At 37.3% G+C, this 22,161-nt stretch overlaps 1 protein-coding gene across 10 annotated transcripts in view; it reads right to left on the reverse strand.

Moving 5' to 3' along the window:
• LAMA2 (laminin subunit alpha 2) overlaps positions 1 to 22,161 on the reverse strand; it is a 376,159-nt gene that overhangs the window by 262,679 nt on the left and 91,319 nt on the right. For all 10 annotated transcript variants that reach the window (XM_074580763.1, XM_074580762.1, XM_074580760.1 and 7 more), the window contains exon 3: positions 19,457 to 19,569. In XM_074580763.1, the coding sequence (XP_074436864.1) occupies positions 19,457 to 19,569 (113 nt within the window). The remainder of the gene's footprint in view (positions 1 to 19,456; positions 19,570 to 22,161) is intronic.

Consider the following 22,161-nt stretch of genomic DNA (forward strand, 5'->3'; position numbering starts at 1 on the left):
CACATCAAATATCACTATAAACAGAATGTAAGCCTGCAATCAATGCTCATTATGGTCCATCTCACCTGCCTATTCAATTGATTTATCAAGGTTTATTTCTGTTTACAGGCTTGCTGGAATGCAAGCCACAAACAATACATTTACAATTGCAGAATGACACATTAGTGATGCGGTTTTGCTTTGGTTTGTTTTTTGTTTTTGTTTTTTTTTAACCTGGTAACATCTAGATGCTACAGAGGCAGAACTGAAGCTAAGGAAAGGAAACAGCAATTTCTATTAGAAAAGCAGAACATATAGTAGGTTAATATTTTTAAGATGCAGGGCTGTGAGTCTGCACATGAGGATGCCAGAGGGTATCATGGAGAGAACAGTGTTGATTTAATACTTAATGTTTTCTATAAGGGATCGTCACTGTAAAGAAGCTGCATGATTCAGACTTAGTCCGTACATAATCTGTTGTGAATGCTTAAACAATCAGTAACCCTGGTGAAAGAAGATCCTACAGTAATCGAAGACGACTCAAATTGTTTTTTTAATAACCACCAGTATTATTACAGAATAGAAATTATCTTAAGTGGCAGAGTACTGCAAATACTACAGAACATTTGATGATGGAAGCAAAGAAAACGTTTATCTCCAATTATCATTCCTGCCTTCTATGTAGATGCCGGGAACTAGTAAGATCCACAATAGCTTCAGTCAGGAAGTCAAATCACTAACAACCAAAGTTTTCAGTGGGAATAAGAAGTGGGTGAGGCTGTATTTATTTCGACTTGAAAAACATGTGTGTAACTGTGCATTCATGGAGGATTATCTCCAGTTATCAATACTTGTCTTCAATAGCATAAAAGAAAATCTGCACAGACAAGGAGAAACCTGTGTCTCATTCCATTGTTTCAACGGGAATCATACAATCGCTTGTCTGCCGTTTCATAAATGTCCTTTCCTCTCTTAAACTCATTTATAGTTAATATTTCATTGTGGCCGCAAATAACTATAACTGTAACTATACTGGACCAGTATCACCAATAGTGTTTATAATAAACAGAGAAAAACACAACATTAATATACCTCTTCAAACTGTTCCTCCCCAGTTAAGCTCTTTGAAATTAAAGAAAATAGCTGGAGTGCTTAATTATTTATTACTTCCTAAGGGAGGTAATGAGCAAAAGCTGTATTTTAAGGAACTAGTTTATCAAGAATTATTGTGTACATTGTCCTTTGCGTGAGTAAAGAATCTAATGTACAATGTAAATTATTCTTACACCAGCAGGATCTAGTCAAACCACATAAACTGTTTCAGCTCCAGCCATTCAGAATAGAGATTTCATTATAGAGTACTTCGAAATACTTTTTAAAAAAAATGTAAATGTCTTACCCCAAGTTGTCATAATAAGACTATTCCTTATATGGTGAATGGATAACAACTAAGATTAAACACATTGCTAGGGCTTCTACCATGGAAGATCTGTGGTTTAGGACACAGCTCACAATAAATTCATAATCTTAGGTGTGCAGATATCGTTTCCTTTGTGGAAGTCCTAAAACTTGCAAAACTTCACAGAAGATTTAATGCTATATACTGCCTTTAGCCAAAACAACATTTAGGTCTGCAAACATCTTGGATGCATTGGTTCTGTGGGGCCAAGAGGTGTAATCAACAGGAAGTCCTCTCTTGTTTGCTGGCTTTGAAACACCAGGCTGCGTGGGAGAAACTTTCCACCGTTGCTTTCCAAATTACAGCCCTATTGCAATAACATTTCCTGCACATTCTGCTGAAGATTTGTTTGAAGTCTCATTTCGTACCTTCTGGGGCAGCGTACTGTTTGACTGCAATTTATTATATACCTTTGGCTTTGATTATCTTTAGCATACCTTTGTAAAGGAAACTGCAACAAAATTTTTATTAAAAAAAGCAGTGGAGAGGAAATAGCATATTGCAGGTCACAGTGGGATGAACATTATTTCTCTTAATCTAAACTTGACAAGGAAAAAAGCCCGTTAACATAAACAAAAGAGTACATGTGAAGAGTTGTTTTTAACTACTACTCAATGACAGTTTTCGGCCTGATCCAGACTACTACTGTCCTAGACTTTGAGAATTCCTGTAGTGGCTTCTGCATCAGCAGAGATATCTGCAACCTACTGACATGTGAAACATTCTCTTTTCTCTTTCTTCCTTCACCATGAGGGTGGTGAGACACTGGAACAGGTTGCCCAGAGAGGTGGTGGATGCCCCATTCCTGGAAGTTTTTAAGGCTTTTTTTTAAGGCTTTTTTTAAGGCCCAGGCTGGATGGGGCTCTGAGCAACCTGGTCTAGTGGGAGTCTCCCTGCCCATGGCAGGGGGGTTGGAACGAGATGATCTTTAAGGTCCCTTCCAACCCAAACCATTCTATGATTCTATGATTCAAGTCTCTATTCATAAGTGAAACCGAAAGACTGATTTCTATAAAACAAAATCCTTTCCTGGGCAGAGAAATAGAGCTGGAACTAAAACCCAGAATTTTTAAATATTGGTAGGCTGTTAACGCTAGTTGTAGTCAAGGGAAGATGAGCAAGCACGTGCATCAAAAACACAGCCTGGCTGATATTCCCAATCTTTCTCACTAAGGCTAGGCTAAAGGATGTACAGGATGCTAATCCATGTTTCTTAGAAACATCTTTTCTTTGGGAGACAGCTAGACTTGTAGAGCTTTAGCATGAATCGGGAAGATGGTTGTCCCAGCTCAGAGAGCTGCCCTAGTCACTACCAGCTCATCATGGTGCTACGACACAAACAAACACAGTGTATCCCATGCTTTAAGGTGCTTTCTAAACAAGGTGACAATAACAACCAGTGCAGAAAAAAACAAACTAAAATTAATGGCAGCTATATGATGATTCTCAAAGCAAGTCAGTGTCACAGAAGCAACCTTGATTTTCCAACCAATTGGAAAACTGTGTTTCTCCAGGTACAAGAGTACTTCTTTTATTCAGGAATTGCTTAGCAAATGGTATTCTGGTTACTATAATACAACCAGCAAGAGCTTAGTGGCATAAGAATACTAATACTAATAAAGTCTAATGTTTCACTGAGTTTTGCTGTATTTATTTTAACAATCAAAAAAAGTGAAACTGCTCAGCTTTCTGGAGCCAAGTTTCCTAGTAAATATTAACACCAAGCTTCTATTCCCACAACGTAATTGATGGAGCATGCCTGCTTTACTCTTCATATAGCATCAATAAGCTCACACATGTCAATTCATGTAATAATTGTACAACCTTAGAGCACATCTGGTTTTATGCAAGTCCAGCACAATGTCACCTGGAGACCAAAGTCTGCTGACACAAATGTGAAAACGGAGCCATACCAAGTTGCCTAGTAGCGTGTAATAGTCCATTAACACAGCTGCCAAAATGCAGCTGGCGGTTTTTTCTACTTGCTCTGCTCATGTGACCATAGTGTAATTATGGGAGTGGGAGGGAAATAGTCTAAATAGTCCTTTAAGCCTTTCCCAAATTATAGACAACATAATAACATAATCCTCAAGATGGGAAACAAAATGAGTCTTGGGTCTCATTTTCACTGGTAATTGTCTCAGCAGTGAGATCTGCAAAGCATATATTGTGAGGAACAGTTCCATAAGTTATAGCACTGTATCTTCTTATGAATGCCTCATAAGACATAGAAAAGTGCATCCTACTATACAGGATAATTTGCTACACTAATATTATTTAGATAGAGCTGAAGTGAATCATTAATCTGCATAGGGTTAGCTAGTGAAGCAGGAAATCTCATTGTGCCTGACTCCCACCTGCACTTCTATTTAAAAAATAAATCCTTCAGTTAGAAACCGTTCATGTAAGTCAGAATATCATCAGAGAAAAAATACAGTACCACAGTACCACACAATTCTATAGAAATATTTCCATTTCATTTTCTCAACAGAAGAATGTAATAGCTCTAATGGAGGCTTCCATCAGCAATCTGGTATTAACTGTGTATCTACTTATTTACCGTAATTATATTATGTTGTTGATTATTATTCCAGTTCAGTGGTCAAGCAAACATGGTATTCATTTAGGGAGAAGAGCGCAGAATTTGGGCAAGGGTTTGTTTCCTTACAGGCTGGCATAAATAGTGTAAAAACTTGTGGCCTTAAACATCCCATAGATTTATTTAACCAGTCATTTAAGTGCTCTTAGGTACAGCAAAGCACTTGCAGACACCCCTCGCCCCAATGCGGAATCCATCCGGATGAGTCAACAGCGAAAGCTATCTCAGAACGCCCTGCAGGCTGACGGGGGTTATTCCCACAGCGGGTATGACTCATTAAGAGACACGGGGAAAAGAACATTTTTGGACTGTGTAAAATTTATTACAGGATGTGTTAAGGGGATTGTGTAAATGGATGCAACTTACTATGGAACATTTAAGGAAGGGAATAAAGGTAGGGAAAGGGAGGGATCAAGGTGTATAAGGGGGCAACAAGTGTAAGACAGAGGAAAAAGGAGATAAAAGGAGCCAGCTAGTAAATAGCTAGCTGGTCAGCATGTTTGTCCTGACCTTGATCACTGAAGTCTGTCCTATTTTCTCATTAAATCCTGTTTCTAAGCATCTTCCATTTAGGTGTGCTCCCTCTTTTGAGTGGGTATGTGTGAACAAGACTTAACTTCAAGCTCAACTAGCCAGCAAGTAGAAGAGGTCTGAATACCAGCAATTTGAGTAGGGCTGCAAATCTCCAAGGCTCTCTTGTTTGCGTGCCAGCACCTGGAGACAACAGCGAGGTCTGGGGCCAGCTCGTGGACAGATTATCTAAGGCCAGCTACTGAAGTGTTGCATGTTGTGTACGCATCCATAGATGTAACCACACATGCCCCTAGACGACTTTAATGCTAATCAGCTGGAGAGGAAGACGGGGACAAGGCAGCCTGTGCTGTGTTTGTGCGAGTGCTGTGTGTTCGTGTGAGTGCTGATAGGCCACTATGGTCTATTGGTGTTGCTCTGTGCAGTTGTGTGTGTGTTTCACTCTCTAAGAAATATGAGCTCTGCCTTGCTACAGTCTGAACGTGAAGACAGAGCCGCAGCAGCCTTGCATCCATCAGGCTCCCAGATTCAGCAACTTCTAGTGCCTAGCACGACCAACAATCAGGAATCACAGATCCAAACAAATTCTCAACGCAAACCAATGTTCCTCGATCTTTACACTCATGTACAAAAATGACTGTTATATATGCAGGACATCATGCATCTCAAATTAAATATTACTTTTGTGCTATTTCTTGTCTTGGAATAGCCTCTCTTGCAGGCTTAAGACATGAAACAGACCAAATCCAACTACTTCTGCTAATGAGCAAAAGCAGAGGTTTTGTGCATTTGAGAAACAGCTCTTCGTGTTATCAGAGGCTGATATCAATTCCTTATGATTCTACGTTGCCTTGATATTTCAATTTCTCTTATGCTGTTATGGATTATTGTTTGTGTCTACTATTTATGAAAGAGAGTAGACAGTTTTGATGCAAGAATTTTCAAACAATTGGCTATTTATGAACAACTAACCTTCTCATTTTAGTCTCAGATCCAACCAGACAGATAAAAAGCCTAATTTAGAAATGAAGCGGCCCTCCAGATTCCTCAAATGACCAGCTAGCACATCTCTTTTTCTATCCCTGTCCTGAGAGACAGTGGCCACAGTTTCAAACGTTCTGCTCACAGTTAGAAATTCTGTAATTGAAAATGCTGGCATGGGGAAAAAAAAAAAAAAAAGAAAAAGAAAAAAAAAAAAAAGATGCTTAGCAGGATTCAGCTAGTATCAGTTTAGAGAGCTGAAGAGCTCCCTCCCCTGCTGCAGTTTGCCTTCTAATGACAATGTCTCTCCTGTTCATCTGAGCTGCTTCCAACTGAAATGCTGCTACCAGATGGGGAATTTGGGCTGAAAGATGCACACGCTTCATTCCAACGTTGTTTTTTCCCCCCCCAGTGTTGCAAACAATTCTGGTTACTAGCTAGCAGGGCATCATCTGTCCCAGAAAAACTGTAGCTACAAATGTCATGCAAAATATGATGCCCACAGCACACCGTGGGAAAAACTGAGAAAGATTTTACCATAGCAAACCTTGAAAACCTCTAAGGTGGGTGTCTCCAAATCAAGCCAAGTTTCAGTTAGAAATCTTCCATATTTTCTAATTTGACAAAAATTCACTCATGTAAAATGCTCTGTCCCATTCAGCTAATACCGGCAGAACATACATTTTTTTAAAAAAAAAAAAAAAATTTAAAAATACCTCAACTTAGAACAATCTTAGAACAATCTCAGCTTTCTTCCTCCTCTGTATATAACTGCTAGAGAGGCTCAGGTTCCTTTAAGAACATTTTCTTCTCCTTGAGAAAAACAGATCCTTTATTAATACCTCTCAACTTTTGCTCATGTTGTAAGTAAAAGATGATTATAACTTGTGTCATTTAAAAAAAAAATTTAAAGCAAGTTCTATTAAAACAGTGCACTTTATAAAATGTGAAACTCTAAAGCTCTCAAGTTGTCCAGCTGTTGAATATCTAAGATACATTCAGCCAAATGGAGAGAGTCAGTACCTGTAAAGTTTCTGGCACTGTCAACTTTACTCTCTGTAATTTTCTCTGCTGGTTTTCTCCATTACTCACTGTTCAGTTGTTTGTGAAGGCCTCAAAAAGAATAGCTGCTTTCTGTCGATCATTTTCGCTGCTCATCATTGGCCTAGTGTACACCAGCACTATGGGCTAAAGTTAGCAATTTCTTTTCACAGTGCTTTCAAATAATAGCAGAAAGCAATTTCTTTTTTCTTCATTTTCCTAAGGCTAATCACTTCTTTTCCATAGAGAGATAGCATGGTGAGGAAAGGAAAATTGATGGAAATGCCAATATCCAAACCCTTCTTCTTGAAACTTAGACAATAGCAGAGAAGAACAGAAAAAAAACTGAAAAGGTGTTTCTCTTTTTCTTTTTTTTTTTTTCCTCCTTGATCCAAGAACTGATGCTCAGCCTGGATCCAGTAGTATTGAGAGTACCCAGGGTAAAGTGTTGCCCCTTCCTTCAGTGAGGTTTCCATGCAGTGTGCTCTCACCAGCTGCATTTCAGTGACCTGTCTGTTCCTCTAGCTTGAGAAGAAAAGAACTACCACAGCCATTTTTTAGGCTCAATTTAGAAGTTCCACAGCGCCAAACCTTGAAACCTAAACATTTAAAAACTATTCTCAGTCTCCGCAACTATTACAGACTCATATCAAGTCTTCACATTTTAATTCCACAATGAGAATATTAACATAGATAAAACTATTTAGTCAGATACAGGAACAGCACCTAAGAATCTTTTTCTTCCTAAGGGACACTTAACTTTTCACAGAATTGCTTGGGTTGGAAGGGAACTTTGAAGATCTAGTCCAGCCCTCCTGCCTTAAGCTTGGACTTCTTGCACTAGAGGCTGACTGCTCAGTAGTTCACAGGGTCCTCTTTATCACTCTCTTTAAAAATAGGTGTGATATTCCCTTTTCTCAAGTCACTAGGGACTTCGCCTGACTGCCATAGCTTTTCAAGTGTGATGGAGAGTGGCTTAGCAACTACATGAGCCAATTCCCTCAGGACCCTGGGATGTATCTCATCCAAGTTATTCTGACTTCCTTTTTGTACAACAGAGTGCAAGTTCACACTGCACTAATTTTATTAATGAGAAATTAAAGATCTTTTTCAATGTTATGGTTTCTGACTTTTCTGCAGAGTGCTAAAAAGTATATAAATAAATACTCGTTACTTCGTGAGATGACACCTATCTGTTACCCACCTTGTAGAGAGGGTTACAAACAAACATCTGAAACTGTTGCACTGTTAGCAGAGAGCATCTTCTGCATTATCAACATTTAAACCTTTAACATTTCCCTCCCGAAACCTTGACAAGCTTTTACTCTGAGTTCTCTGGAAAGGACGTGTTATTCACCATATACAATGTATGATAAGAGACATGATTGAGGACCTGGGATTATTATTTGATTTTGATTGTAAGCTTTCTGAGGTTAAGATCATTGATCTGAAGATGAAATAGGCATGTACTAATTTATACCCATTCCCTGAACATGACAAAATGTTCTCTCCATCTCAATCTGGAAATATTGTGCAATATGAACAATTTGAACAATGAAAGCATGAATCAAGTAGTAACTTGAGCCTTCAAATAAAAAAAAAAAAATAGACTTTTTTCCAAAATATTTTCAGTCTGTTGTTTGCTTTTCTTTTCTTCACTTTCTCTTCATATACACCATGCTTCATTTCTTTAGCTAAACATGATAGTCGTTAAAAAGGCTTAAAAATATATTCTGGCATTGATTCTAAGCTGTATTATGTCACTAAACTGTGGAAATTTCAAAAACATACACAAGGAATGATAAAAATAGAAAAGAAATGTGATTCTAAATCTGATTTACAGATCAAAAAAGCATATGCATGTTTCGTCTTCATTTTCACTATTAGTTCTTAATACTTCTTAAATTATCCTGAGAACTGCTTTAGATCTGGGTATGTTGCTGTATGGCATTGTAGGGGAAATATGGAATATAAAAAGTGAATTATGAGATGAGTTATTTTATATATTTCCATCTCATAGCCCCCTTATACAATCAGAATTTACTTCTGAATAATTAGAAGGCGTAACACATTAGGACTCACAAACAAGCAAAAGGTTTATCTTCCCCATGAAGTTGTATGTTCCATTTAAAAACAAATGAAGTCTCTGTTTTTTCGTGTTTTGTAACTGGAGAGATGCAATGTATACCCTTCTCTAAGTTTCTTCGGACATTTAATCCACATTCATCCAAATCGAACGAAAAGAGCCACATTAATGACTGTTTTTACTGACTAAACTACAGCATTGATAAACAAATCGTAAATGCTTCCACAGAGCATGTGACCTACTGCACATAGACTTTACAGAACACAAAGAGAGAGAGAAAGAGAATAATTTTGCTACGAATAGATTTGATGAAAGGAGCATGTATCTCTCTATTTATGTATATATATTTTCATTCTTCGTTGTTCAGAACAAGAGATGATGTTATACAGCCCCAAGGCGTATTTAAACATTTACTTTATTACCATTAGTACTTTTTCCTAGAGTGGTTTTAGATCCACCGACAAATCAAGATCATGATGAGGACAGATGAGGAAAAACTCTTGGCAAGTCAGATTCAATGCTCTTGTCCAAGCTCTGACCACAGAGCACAACTGTGCACATTATTAAGAGTAGCAGCATTTTACACTGTGCCACATATTGCTATCTGAACACTTTTACATCCTGCTAGCTTAAACAAAACAATTAAAAAAAAACCTTAAGCATATTTCATCAAATGTAAATATTGGCATAACGCTGCCAAGTACTACGTGACGTCTGTATGACAAAGTACTTCCTTGCTATTAGGAGTTGCTCCTACTTCCTTAAATCTTAACTTACACACAAAACCTTACAAAAAACAAATCAGTCAATAATATATCTCAACTTATATTGAGCTGTTTTTCTGTTACGACAGTTTTCATTATGTGTACTACAGGGTCTTGTTGCCCATCTTGTAGCGTGGACCTTACATTTCTGTAATGATTTTGTGATAAACAGCTAGCACAACAGAAGCACTATTTCATGACCATCACTGTCAGCTGCAAAACTTGTTGTTTCCAGTTAGTTTTTTATTCATCATAAACTATTCAATGACAACATATTTCCTCAGTAAAGAGGGCAAAATCTGTTTAAGGCTGAGAATCCTATGATCCCATTATTTTTCATGCCACCATTCTCCCAGGTTCTGTGACTTTCTTCAGAACCAGAATTGCCGAAAGTACAAAATCATAAGAAAACCTTGTATTCACATCAGAACGTATGTCACTCTGAATTCAAAGATCATAATAGAGTATTTAGGACCTGTATCCTGAAACTATTAACCTGAAGGATGGAAAGGTGAATAGCTTTCTTGGTTAAAGCCAAAATTAGAAAAGGAAAAGTGGTATGTATATTTATTGTAGTCATCCAGGGAAAATGTAAGGCAAGTAACCTCAGAAAGAAAAACTATAAATTCTCAAAACTTTTATAATCTTTGTCAGTATGTATTATGAACTGAAGCTGAAAGGATTTGCTTGCTTAGAAAGCTTTCTGACTACCCGCAAAACAATAAAGTTATGGTCTGATTTAGTGGGGAGTATAAAAAAAAATTGGACAAATAATCCTGTGGAGATTTATTGTTAATACAACTACTCAACCTAGCTAGCAGTACTTTATATGGGGGGTATTACAACTGATATTTCAGGACGATAATGGCATCTTAGCATTTCAGAATGCATTGAAGCGTACTCCCTCCATGTATGATTGTACCACTCATGAAAAACTTTCTTTTTTAATGCTGCGAGAAAGTCAGCTTGAGTAACTTCACTAATACTTGTTTCTTAGAACACCTAAAAGCTCAATGCAGCAGGCACTACTGGAGTTATGGCTGGCATAGACGTGCACTCTTGACCCTTAGCTAAGGATAAAGGTCATTCATTTTTCTTTAGGCTTTTGTCTGAGTGATATCAATGTGGAAAACTTTATTCTGAGCCAAGGACTGAGCCCTGGATGGCATCTGTCACCAGCGTGCATACATTGTGTTCAAGCACAGTCTCTCCTTCCCACAAAGAGAAAGCCAGGTGGAAAGCTCCATAATATAAATTATACTTGCTAATAGTATATAGACAAGGTAGTTCTTGAAAATGTTCACCGTGATGTCAAAATATTTACTACAGTTCTGCTTGTTTTCACAACTGTTTTCCGGTTATGTTTGCTATAAAACCTCACTGGTATATTTATGTGTTGTTTGTTTTCTGATTTTTCTTTTTACTATTTTCCAAATCATTTCATTATAAACTGACTTCAAATCCAATAGTTTTGCTTTGGTTAAAAAGAATATCAGAAGTGAAAAGTATGCTTTTTTTTCATTCTATAGATATCTAATTATTGCATTACCAGCAAATTGTGATGCTAAAGAAATTAATTACTAAAATGTTCAGATTCAAGTGTGTAAAGGCAACAAAAAACAAAATCTAAAAAAAAAAAAATAAATCAGTATTATAACATCCAGTGACATGTGTAAAAATTGGCTGAGGACTTCAATAAAACAGAAGAGAACTCATTTTTTTTTTCATATTAGTTCCACAGCCTCATTTTCATGGTTTTAGTTGCATCTTTTTAGAGCTGTCACTTTACCAGTTCATTACCACTTAGGTACAATCGAACCAGAGAACTGGACTTAGGATTTTTTTTGAGAGAGAGATAATGAAATACTTTGTATTCTCAAATGTTTACATTACTTCAAAAGAGAATGATCCATGTGCAAAAAGTACTAAAACCAAATATTCAGGATGACAGCTCTATGTCGCAGGCACGGACTGTAGCTCATAGATCAGTATTTTACACTTCAAGGTTTTACAATCAGTTGAAGCCAACGTAGAGTCCCAGCTGCTCCAGAGAGGGCTGGAAATGTTTTCCCCATCATCTCCAGAAATATGTTCCTGCCCCGTCCCCCATGCTGGCATTAAAACCCCACACAGCAAGCCAAGTTAGGAAATCGATCTGGCAGAATCCTCACCCCCAAAAAAACAAGACAAGACTTAGTTTTCAGTATCAAGGTACTGATCTGGTTCGCTGCACGGCAGCACAAGTGCTCTGCCAGAAGAAGGGAGACAGGAATGTTTCCCTTTAGCCAGTTTGTGGAGGGGGATGAGATGGCGAGGAAGAGCAGTTATGGAACTGCAGCATTACAGTCTGAACAGACTTTGCTTCTGTTCACATTTCTCTCTTTAGACAAACATTTTTGAAGATGGACAAAACAGACTGGCATTTGTTGGTGAAAAGTCTCAGTTTGGATTAATTTTCATTTCTGTTAAATTACTCTCTGGTTTGGGGATGAAGAGAAGCTTTAAACTGTACCTTTACCGAACTGCTTGGAAAGCATCTCAGACATCTGAAGCATGTAATTGTTAATAAATAAAAAAAAGAAAATATTAACTGAAAATGTTTGGACACATATACAAGTTTAACATACGAAGACCAACTGGCACTTAATTTTACTAATCTGGTTCTTGATCCCAAGACTAAAAAGAGTGTTGTTAACCTTCTCTTTATTCCCTTAGCTATTCTCATCTTTGTATTTGATTACAGCTATTGATAGATGTAATTTTCTTTTTTCTGCTGGAATATGTATTTGATATTCCAGAGCAGAGAAAATACAATGTGAAAACCAAGTATCTCCTAGTGATATACATATTCCTATGCTACTGCGCAGATAATGTGGAAAGGCTATTTTAATATGGTTGCGCCGCTCAACACATTCTGATTCCTTAGCCACTGTTTGGTGAATTGTTATTAGTTAAAATAAAGAACTATAAACCTATATAAAAGGAAGCAATCTTCTTGTGGAATATTTTATCATCCAATTTACCTTGTATTTCACTGTGGTTGTAAGACTGACTTCAGTCACTCCCTAAAGGATTAGTTTAACTGGACCAGATTGTGGGGTTCAACTGTAAAGACCGAGACCCACACGACGGGTTCCACTCATTTTTTGAAACCAGACAAGGAGATCGTTCCAGAACCCAAAAATCATGCAACAACTTCTAAATGGTCAAGACTCAAAAACCTGGTTATTTCTTCTTTAATAATAAAATAAAATGAACAGGGATGCAGACTGAGTAAATTCATGGTCTCCGCTGCTTAATTTGCGTTATGACACAGTTCCTAGAATACGTGTTTTCAGACTGGCTTTGGGAGGGATGGTGAAACACAGGCAGTATTATTTACTAGAAACACAAAGAAATGGCTAGTCAGAAAGGGCAGCTTTACTTTTGAGATTACACAAGTACTCCAAGCCAGTCCTTCCGACAGCAATCTTCTTGTAACCTCCTCATTCAAACAGAACAAGGGAGAGGGAAGGCCAAAAGTGGGCAGAGAAGCGGTGATGGAAATAAGAATTTAATTGCTTATATAATCTTTCATTAAAACAGCCATTCTTTAAATTAAACATGTTATGAACAGGTAGCCTGCCTCAGCCTGGCCACACACCTGGGGAACATCTTCAACATGGTTCTGCAAGACAGCACTTGCCACGCTTGCCTCAAGTCATCCTTGGCTACCAAACATGGGAACTCTGCTGCTGTGTAACAGCGACAAACTCTTTCCAAAAGACAGTTGTGCTCTCACAAGGGATCTGGCTAATGTTGTGCTCCAAGGGAAATGACAGCTGAAAATAATGTTTCCTTCAAGCAGCTACCAACAGAGCACAGTCATACTGGCAAAGCAAAGGAGCAAACAACAAGGTCACACAAGCAAGGTCTCTTCACGGGAGGTTTCTCCCCTCTCATACTTCCCTTCTCCCCCAGTAAAAGTTGGCAATATTGCATTAAGAGATGGGGTAATGCCACCATTTTGGTGCGTGTAACATCTGAGAGGATCAACATAAAATCTGGACTCTGTTCAGACAGAGCTTACAAGGGTACCTCCACATTAGCTTTTTAGCTCAGATAAAGAGCATGCTTTTAGGATGAATCTCCCCACTGTCCCAATTTAGCATGCTTTGGTTCATAGCATGAATACATTGTGGAGCTCACAAACCGGATTCCCTTCAGATAAGAACTAAGCCAGGAGAACACGCTTAGACATACCTGACTCCTTTTAGCTGCTAATGGACATTTCATCCATGATCCAGAATAGAGCTAGTCTGAAGTAAATTTTCTAACAAGTGCTCTGGATCCTCAGCACCAAACAAACACAAGTCCTCTCCCAAGTCCGTCCCCCCTCTCTCCCACTGTGACACATTTTTTGCTAATGCAGGCAAATTTGAAGTATCAATATGCAGATTTTTTTCCTGAGTTGGTTTCAAATTTTACTCAAACGTTCAAATTACAGGCCACATTTCACATTACATATAGTAGTCCTTGGCATAGCAGCAGATGTACAAACACATTGTGTATTGTACACAACCCAAAAATTCAAGCTTTAAAATAAAAATAATAATTTAAAAAAAAAAAGAATTATGAAGAACAGTAACAAAATAATGAATCACAGTCCATATTGTGCATGTGGTATCCATAACTCAGCTGGGAAATATTACTTTCAGAAACATACATGCTATTTCTGATGTTCGTAGATGTAGTTTCTGATGTAGTTTATAATGGCAAAGAGTGATGATGTACTTCCAATGGAACTCTTCCTCCCTAATGATCTTTTTTCCAATTTGGTGGCATACAGATTCTGTTTCCCTTCATTGATAGGAGGGGTTTTTTCCCTCCCTTTTAAGCTCTTACCAGACTGACACACTGAGCTTTTACAATGCTAGTCTGAGTCCTATCCTGTTATTTTCCTGTCCCAGCCTGAATCTCTCCATTCATCTTGTCACAGTTTCTTAGTTCTCTCGTGCCTGTCTTTTGCCACAGAGCCACTTAGTTGTACAGTCTTGTGTAGAAAAAGCAAAAGCAATCACTCAGTTTTGCAATTCTTTTCCTCTTCTGAGCATTATCCTTATTAAGGGTATGTGATAAATGTTTGTGACCATGCACACGTGCACGTGTGTGTGTGTATTTCTGCTCATGGGTGTCAAAGCGAATCAAATAAGAAAGAAATCATTCAAAACCAGACCAAAATCCTCCATTCAAATTATATTTGGACAATACAGTATTACAAAATAATGAATTTAGCATTAGCAGAATATTGCTGTCTGCTTTTCAAAAATGCTTTTCAAAATGCTTCTGAGCAAGTCAAGCATTCTTATCCTACTTACAGCTATTCAGTTCTCTATATAGTTTCAGAAATGCCACTTCCCAAAGTATAGTATGTGCCACTCAAATAGTAAAGCCCATGAGTCTAAAAACTTACATTCTAAAAAGTACTGAAATAATACATTTCAGGATAAGTGGGACTACAGTGATTTCTTCATAGAGTCAGAACACAATTTTTAGACTCCTTCCTCCCTTCCTACGGAGAGAGGGCAGGGGACAGAATGAAAACACAAGGTGAAAGAGTTGGACACTATCCGAGCTTAAGGAACTTAAAACCGAGGAACTGCAATTGCTTTATAGAGAAATCAACTACATAGCTTAATCAGTTATTCTTGCTCTTGCACCTTATGAGATCTTATGAGGCTCTGAGGAATGTCAACTACTTTCTTTTCTTCAGAAATATATGCCTGGAAAGGATTACCTGGACACTGAGCTGATCCTCCACGATCTCAGGCAATTAAGATATAAAGCCCAGAATTTTCTGCCAGAACAGTAAGTCTGGGTACACCCGAGTTCCACACATCTACAAGTCACATAAAATATTCCAGCACCATTTAAAAGAAAATACAAAGTGTTTAGTAAAAAAATCAAAACCCACATAAATATGCTCCTGGCACAAGTATCTTAGCAATATCAAGGGTGTTGCCAATGTCCTTGCTCCCCACAACAGCAGGGAATTTGTTAATAAAAGTGTCCTGACGTGTGTAGAAATCAGAAACAGATGGGCTGACCACCTCACCTCAAACTGCCAACCAGTTTTCCTGTGTATTTGCCAATTTTCTTTAAAGATACTCTACTAATCTTCCACATCACTGTGAAAGTAAACCAATTGAGGATTTGGGATAGCATGAGTACAGGGAATATGTTCTCCCTGGAAGTCTAAGCATTTCTGTTTTGCCAACTCCCTTCTCTGTACTTCTTGAAGAGAAGGCTTATTTTCTGTCCTGCCAAACATCGCACTCACTGGACCTGAATTTTACTTTTGTTGCACTGGAACTGCGCACCACTCTTAAGGCGAAACCCACAGACCCTACACAAGCGGCAGGAGTAGGAGATGTGGAACAGCAGTGAGCTTCTCTTGGTAATTTGTGAGTGCTTCATAGACGCAACATAGCACACCATGAACCTACCCTGCCAAACTCAGATCTGCAGTATCACTTTCAGTAACCAGAATAACTCAACCCCTCATTTTAACCTCCGTTTAAATTCATGTAAGCAATTCCCAAATAAATCTAGATTCATATTTTGACCTCCTATACACTGGCTGGATGAAAAGCACTATAAAAAATAATTTCACATGTACAGCTATGAATGGTGTTCCATAATATTCTTGTGAAATTGATAAGATGGTGATTGTCAAAATGGCTAAAAAGTCTAGAAAAGTGAACGGTTACGAGAAAATTAACAAAGATGCTCAGAACCAAATAGTTCCAGTTTTCAACTCATAATTTTGTAATACATGGGGTACAAATTTCAAACGTACTTTAATGAATTAGAAACCTAGCCTCCACCATAGACAAGAGATCTTTATAAGCATTACGGTAAACCTCAACTGCTGGGAGAGAAGACAAAAAAATACTGCATTTTACCCAACCTGACTGATAATGTTTCGTCTCCTTCTAAAGTTAAATATATATTACTTCTTCATTTTATCAGTTATTGCCAACTAGTATACACCATTTTTATATGGCTACACTGCACAATAACGTAAAAAAAAATACGTAGCTGCCCCAAAAGGCCAAGCATTATATAAATGAAGAAATTGTAATTATTTTCCTTATTTTTTCATGAAATTAGAATTGCTAAAAGCATTCCATGTACTGTCATAATTACCAATAATAACATACAAACTAATGCATTCCTGCAATTTTCAGTCCATTACTTGTAGATTTGACATTTGTTATTTCTATCTCACAAAAAGAAGTTAAGCATTTTTATACTTAAAGCGAGAATTTATCAACACAAACATAGCAATTACTGAATCTCCTAGAAAACCAAGGTAAAGAATGATATTTCTTTTAAGTGAAGTCTCAGAGGTATCTGGTGACCTTCATCATTCATAGTGACTGCTACACAAGACACTATCTGGAAGAGAAGTTTCCTATTTACCGACTGTTTAATAAACCTACAAAGCCGTGTCTACAAAATACCCGAATAAGCAACCAAAAACTCCTAATACTCCTCAAAATCCAAACAACTCTTATTTCTTATCGAGCAGTCTAAAAGCCCTGCAAATTGCAACAGGCCTCTTACTACATTTTTGGGGAACAAAACTGTTGTTCTGTTCATGCAAGGTGGTAAGTAAACATAGTGTGCATTCCTAACTATTTGAGTTACTCGGATGATCAGGAGCGTGCCAGAGGGCACTAGGGACACAAGGTCTTATCCCACCTCTCTGGCATCCGTGGAAATCTCAACACCGCTCCTGCTCCAGCTCATACAACTGAATGGGCTTAAGAGAAGCTATCAACTTTGGTGCTGCAAAAGGACCACCAAGCCGTCTTTGAACAATAAGCAAGAGAACATGGGAAAGAAACAGGGTCATACTGAGCCTTGTCTCGTTTTAAAAAAAAATAATGAAAAAACCCAAACCCACACAACACACAGTGCAGTATTCTCAGACTGCTGTCAACTGGCACACAAAGAAGCCTTTTAAATATATTAGAACAACCCATACTTTTTCTTCATTATAGTCACTGACCCCGTAGTTGCTAGCTTTTAGTATATTAGAAAACTCAAAACTTTCAGAAGTGCAGAAATTTGCTTATTTCTTATGACAATCGAGATACTGATATAGCAGAAAAAAAACACAGAAGTTGTAAAGCCCTAGTTTAGCAGACCCGGCCTAAAAACTGCACAAGTAAAATCACTAGGGTTATGAAAAACAAGGATAGTTCTAATGCTTGAGAGCTACTCATTTAGCACATTTACTTTTTACACATTTACACATTTACTTTTTACTCATTTACACATTTACATTTACTTGCTGTAAAGGAAAACCAATTAATAACTCTGAAATTTTAAAGGACATCTAAAAAACCTCAAAACTTTTCAATGCACAGGAGCTTAAATGTAAACTTCCATAAAAAGGTTTAGCTGTGCTGACTGAAAGAAAACACACACTGAAAACTTCTGCATATATAAGGCCAAAGACACAGATGTGGGATTGTTTCTGCCAGTAACAATGAGGGCTCCAAAGCCAGAATGCTAATAATTCTTCCAGGATTCAAAGGCTCTTCCAGGTATAAACGTTACTGCCATCCATGTGTTTCAGTGTCATGGATACAAGGTACTTACAAGAATTTCTACCATCAGATCGTTTGGATGACAGCTTGTTTACAAGAAATAAAGGACAAAAACTAGAAATCCAAGCATCACTCTTTGTTAAACCTTACTGAAGTTCTGAATTCTGGACTAAGTCTGATCTCTTACAACAAAATTGTAAGTATGCATGCACACAGGTGTCTCAATGCCCTGCCTTTGATTTCATTGTGTTTTCTAACACACTCTGCTTCCTTCAAGCCTCTTGAATGGTGACAATGTGCTATTGTCCTCTCTAAGTACAGCGAAATGAGAAAGAAAGGAGATAAGGACAGGCAGGTTCCAAGTGTAATCAATAAACCAATAATAATAATAAATTGAAACAGAAAACTGGTCTCAGTGAACAGATCACAAAGGAGGGGGAGCTGAGAAGGAGAATCTCTCTCCAACGAGCCAGAGAAAGCGCCTTCCCTTTTTTCTTAACACCAGGAAAACAGAGTATGATTTTTGGCCTGATTCAAGTTGCAGACAAATATGGGCCAGCTACAAACCAGAAAAGATTTGGGGGTGGGGTTGGTGGTGGTGTGTGTGGCATTAAAATTAATTTGTTATCTACTTAATTGAATGCCAAAATGGTCAAATTTCATAACATGATGAATAAATTTGGTACCAGATAGTTGTTCTGTATTCATCTTGGCATAGCAAAAAAAAAAAATTACTTTCCTTATACCTTCAAATCCTCTCATTTACATCCACTGGAATTTATATAGCATTTTTGTAAGCATCAAATAACTGCATTCGATATAGCTACATCTGTCAAGCAAGATTCCATTAACAGGAGGCAATTTAAGGACCTCATTAGCCAAACTCCTCCCTTAACCCAGGCTCTCCCTCAAAATAACCCGCTACATGTGCATGTATACCTAGCGCAGCAGAACTATTTTTAGTGTATTTAAATATTTTGAGTATTTTAGTGTATTTAAATATATGGTACTATGCGACTGAAACAAGAAAGAACAGTATTCTAACCATAAACTTTTATTCGTATAAATTTTCCCTGAAATTTTTCCCTGAAACTATCTTTTAATTGTCTTTAAAGAACCAAATCAGAAGTTATTGTAAAAATAATTAAAGCACCAAAACCAAACTGAAAATGTTATATCTAAAATAATTTCAAACATGAATTCATAAAAATATATATGAAATAATTATTTTTAACTTGGTACATTTTCTAATAATGAATGGGTGAGTCATAATTTTCCACGTAAACAACAAAAAGTTATAGAAGCTGAGTGTGCCTTCATAATATAAAACCAACAAAAAGCAAAGAGAAAAACACTCCAAGTCATCTATTGTGCAAGAAACAAAGCTTTTGCAGAAACAAACAAACAGAAGTCTACCTGTTGGAGGTCCAATGTAATGGTCACATAATGATATTCAATTCCATTCTGGATACTAGGGCTTTGCCACCAAGTGTTCTTGCCATCAATTGCATTTGTTATCGGATGTCGTTCTGTTAGAACAGCAGAAATACATAAACATTATTAGGAGATTTAAATTTTTTTAGATCTAAAATCTAGATTTGAAAACAATTACAGAACTAACAAGGCAGCATTTTAAAATAAAACCTAGGAAACTAATTTTCCTTTGACTCTTTGGGGCATAGTCGTGCTTATTATTACTGTAACACTCATCTAACGTTAGTTGTTTAATTTTGGATGACAAGAAGGTGATTCAGAACACCTAAATGCCCTTGGAGGCTCTCCCGATTCTACAGAAAATGTAGGCATCTAAATCGAGTGACCACTTCCTGCAGTCTTCTAAAGTTTCAGGTACTGTGAAGTCATTAAATGTTGCAACAGAAACAACAAATCAGGAACCCATGATACAGTGTGCAGGGAAACCAGAGATTAAACTAACACTGGTACTTGCATTTCTAAGACATTTCTAAGCACAGATGGAAATTCAGGAAATAATTCAGAAATCATTACAGAGGAAATGATTCAGAAATCATTACAGAATATATTTCTCAACAGGAAAATTGTCTGACTCACATGCATGCATATAAAGATGGTTATAATCCATACCAAAACCCAAGATGCATTACTTTTCGTGTTTACATTTATGCTGCTGCAGTGTAAAATAACAAATAACAGGGAAAAGAAGTTACTTACAGCATTGAATTCTTCCTAGATTTCAAGATCTTCTAAGTTATTGAAGTTTGCTTACACGGTATTTTGATGTTATTTAGATTGAGGAAAATCGTACTCAACACTTCCCGCTTACTTTTTGTGGTCAATGTGTGTTTCTCTCCGGTATGAAATGGAGAAGAACCCCAACCTTAAAACGTACGAGGATCTACATTTTGAAGTTCCAAATTGCCTAGACCGTGTCTGTACATTATGGGGAAAATAACCCAAAGGAAATTAAAATATAGTAGGTTTCTTCTATGCAGGTTCTGTCTGCAAGAACATAACAAGTTAGAAGAAATCCTACCCCTCTCATTAAGGATAGCTATCTAAACTGACAGGTTTTCTTGATATAAACCGGAATATGCTTCATTACTAGCTAGTCCTAGAATTGCAAATAACTAAGTCATGAACTGATTAATTTACTTGTTCTTTTAATTATTATTTAAATCAACCAGACAGACTGATACTTTGTGTCTGTTTTCTTGCTACATCAACCACCTGTGGAGGACATGAGTCCTAGCTCATTAAGGAAAGCCAGAATGTCTGAACATATTTAAAGATACAATTGAAGTGCTTTCTGTGAGTGAGGGAAGGCATAAGCCCTCAAAATTGAAAATGCCAAAAATTTCATTTAAATACCAGATTATTCAGTGGCATTAGTGGGCACCAACAATTGCAAGTTGGAATACTGGTGCTACAAGTGTTGTTATTAGTAGCTTTATCTTTACATTGAAGAGAAAAACAAAACACCCCCATGCTTTACAAGTTGTCAATTCCCACAGCTCTGATCATCTTCACAAACCTTGGCTTTAAATGAATGCTAGCCAAAATCACCTGTAAATCAAACCCAGAGCTCCTCAGTGATTGCGGCAGAAGCTGTCTAATTGGGAATTTTGATGTAAGTCTCTTCAGGTGAAGTTGATATAAAGGTAAATCATGAGAAGGAGGGTTAGCAGATAAACCAACAATTAACTGTAATCTCCATTATGAAAGTTTAATCATAATTAATTTGAAAACACTGATTAATTGCTGGCATGTTTTGCCTATTTAAAAGAGAAAGGAAAATAATATAATATTTGCAAAATGGACTGGATTGCAAATGTAGTTCGAGGACCAATCTCCCTGATGGTGGCAAGGGGGAGAACTTACAGAGTGAGCCCATCAAACTGTGCTCTTTAATTTGGGTTCACATGTGATTAACCAGGGAATTTGTGTTCATTTCTTACTACAGTAATTAAGGGGAGGCACTCCAGACTCGCACATTCCAGGGGGATCATTTAAAGTCTGGTTACATTACACGGTTCTCCTATTAATGAGCCATCTCTGTTTAAATAAGGCACTTCCTTCTGCCAAATGAACATTTAAAAGCCTTAAAATGAGATGTGGCTGGCAACAAAAGACCAGACCTTATGAAGCTGGTCAGATTCAAGTTTTTAAGAGGGGAAACATAGATATAAATCATTCAGATGGGGTTTATATTTATGTACATATCTATGTGTGTGTGTATATACACGTACATTAGCGTATGCTATCTGATATCACAGGCAGGGCATGGTGACAAAGCAATATAGCTCTGTTTTAGGTTTGGTTTCTGAATTAAACAAACTTGATAGTAAAAAAACTTGTATGATGTGCATCTGTCTCTAAATACCCATCTATATACAAGGAAAAGAACCTACTGCACAGTGCTTCTGCCAGTGGGAATGGTTCCAAAAACCCTTGAAATCTTCTCTGAGCGAGACACACTACTATAGTGTAACACATTTGGATGCTTATATTGCTAAAAAATCACATGACCTTTCTTCCGAAAGTGGCATTTACTACAATTAAAGAAGAAGTCAAAACTTGGAAAGCTATCTTGGGGGAAAAAAAGCAGGTTGCAACTGTGTTCAGACAAATGAAGCAGTCTGTAC

The sequence above is a fragment of the Larus michahellis genome, chromosome 3, assembly GCF_964199755.1.
Source record: "Larus michahellis chromosome 3, bLarMic1.1, whole genome shotgun sequence".
NCBI classification, from domain to species: domain Eukaryota; kingdom Metazoa; phylum Chordata; class Aves; order Charadriiformes; family Laridae; genus Larus; species Larus michahellis.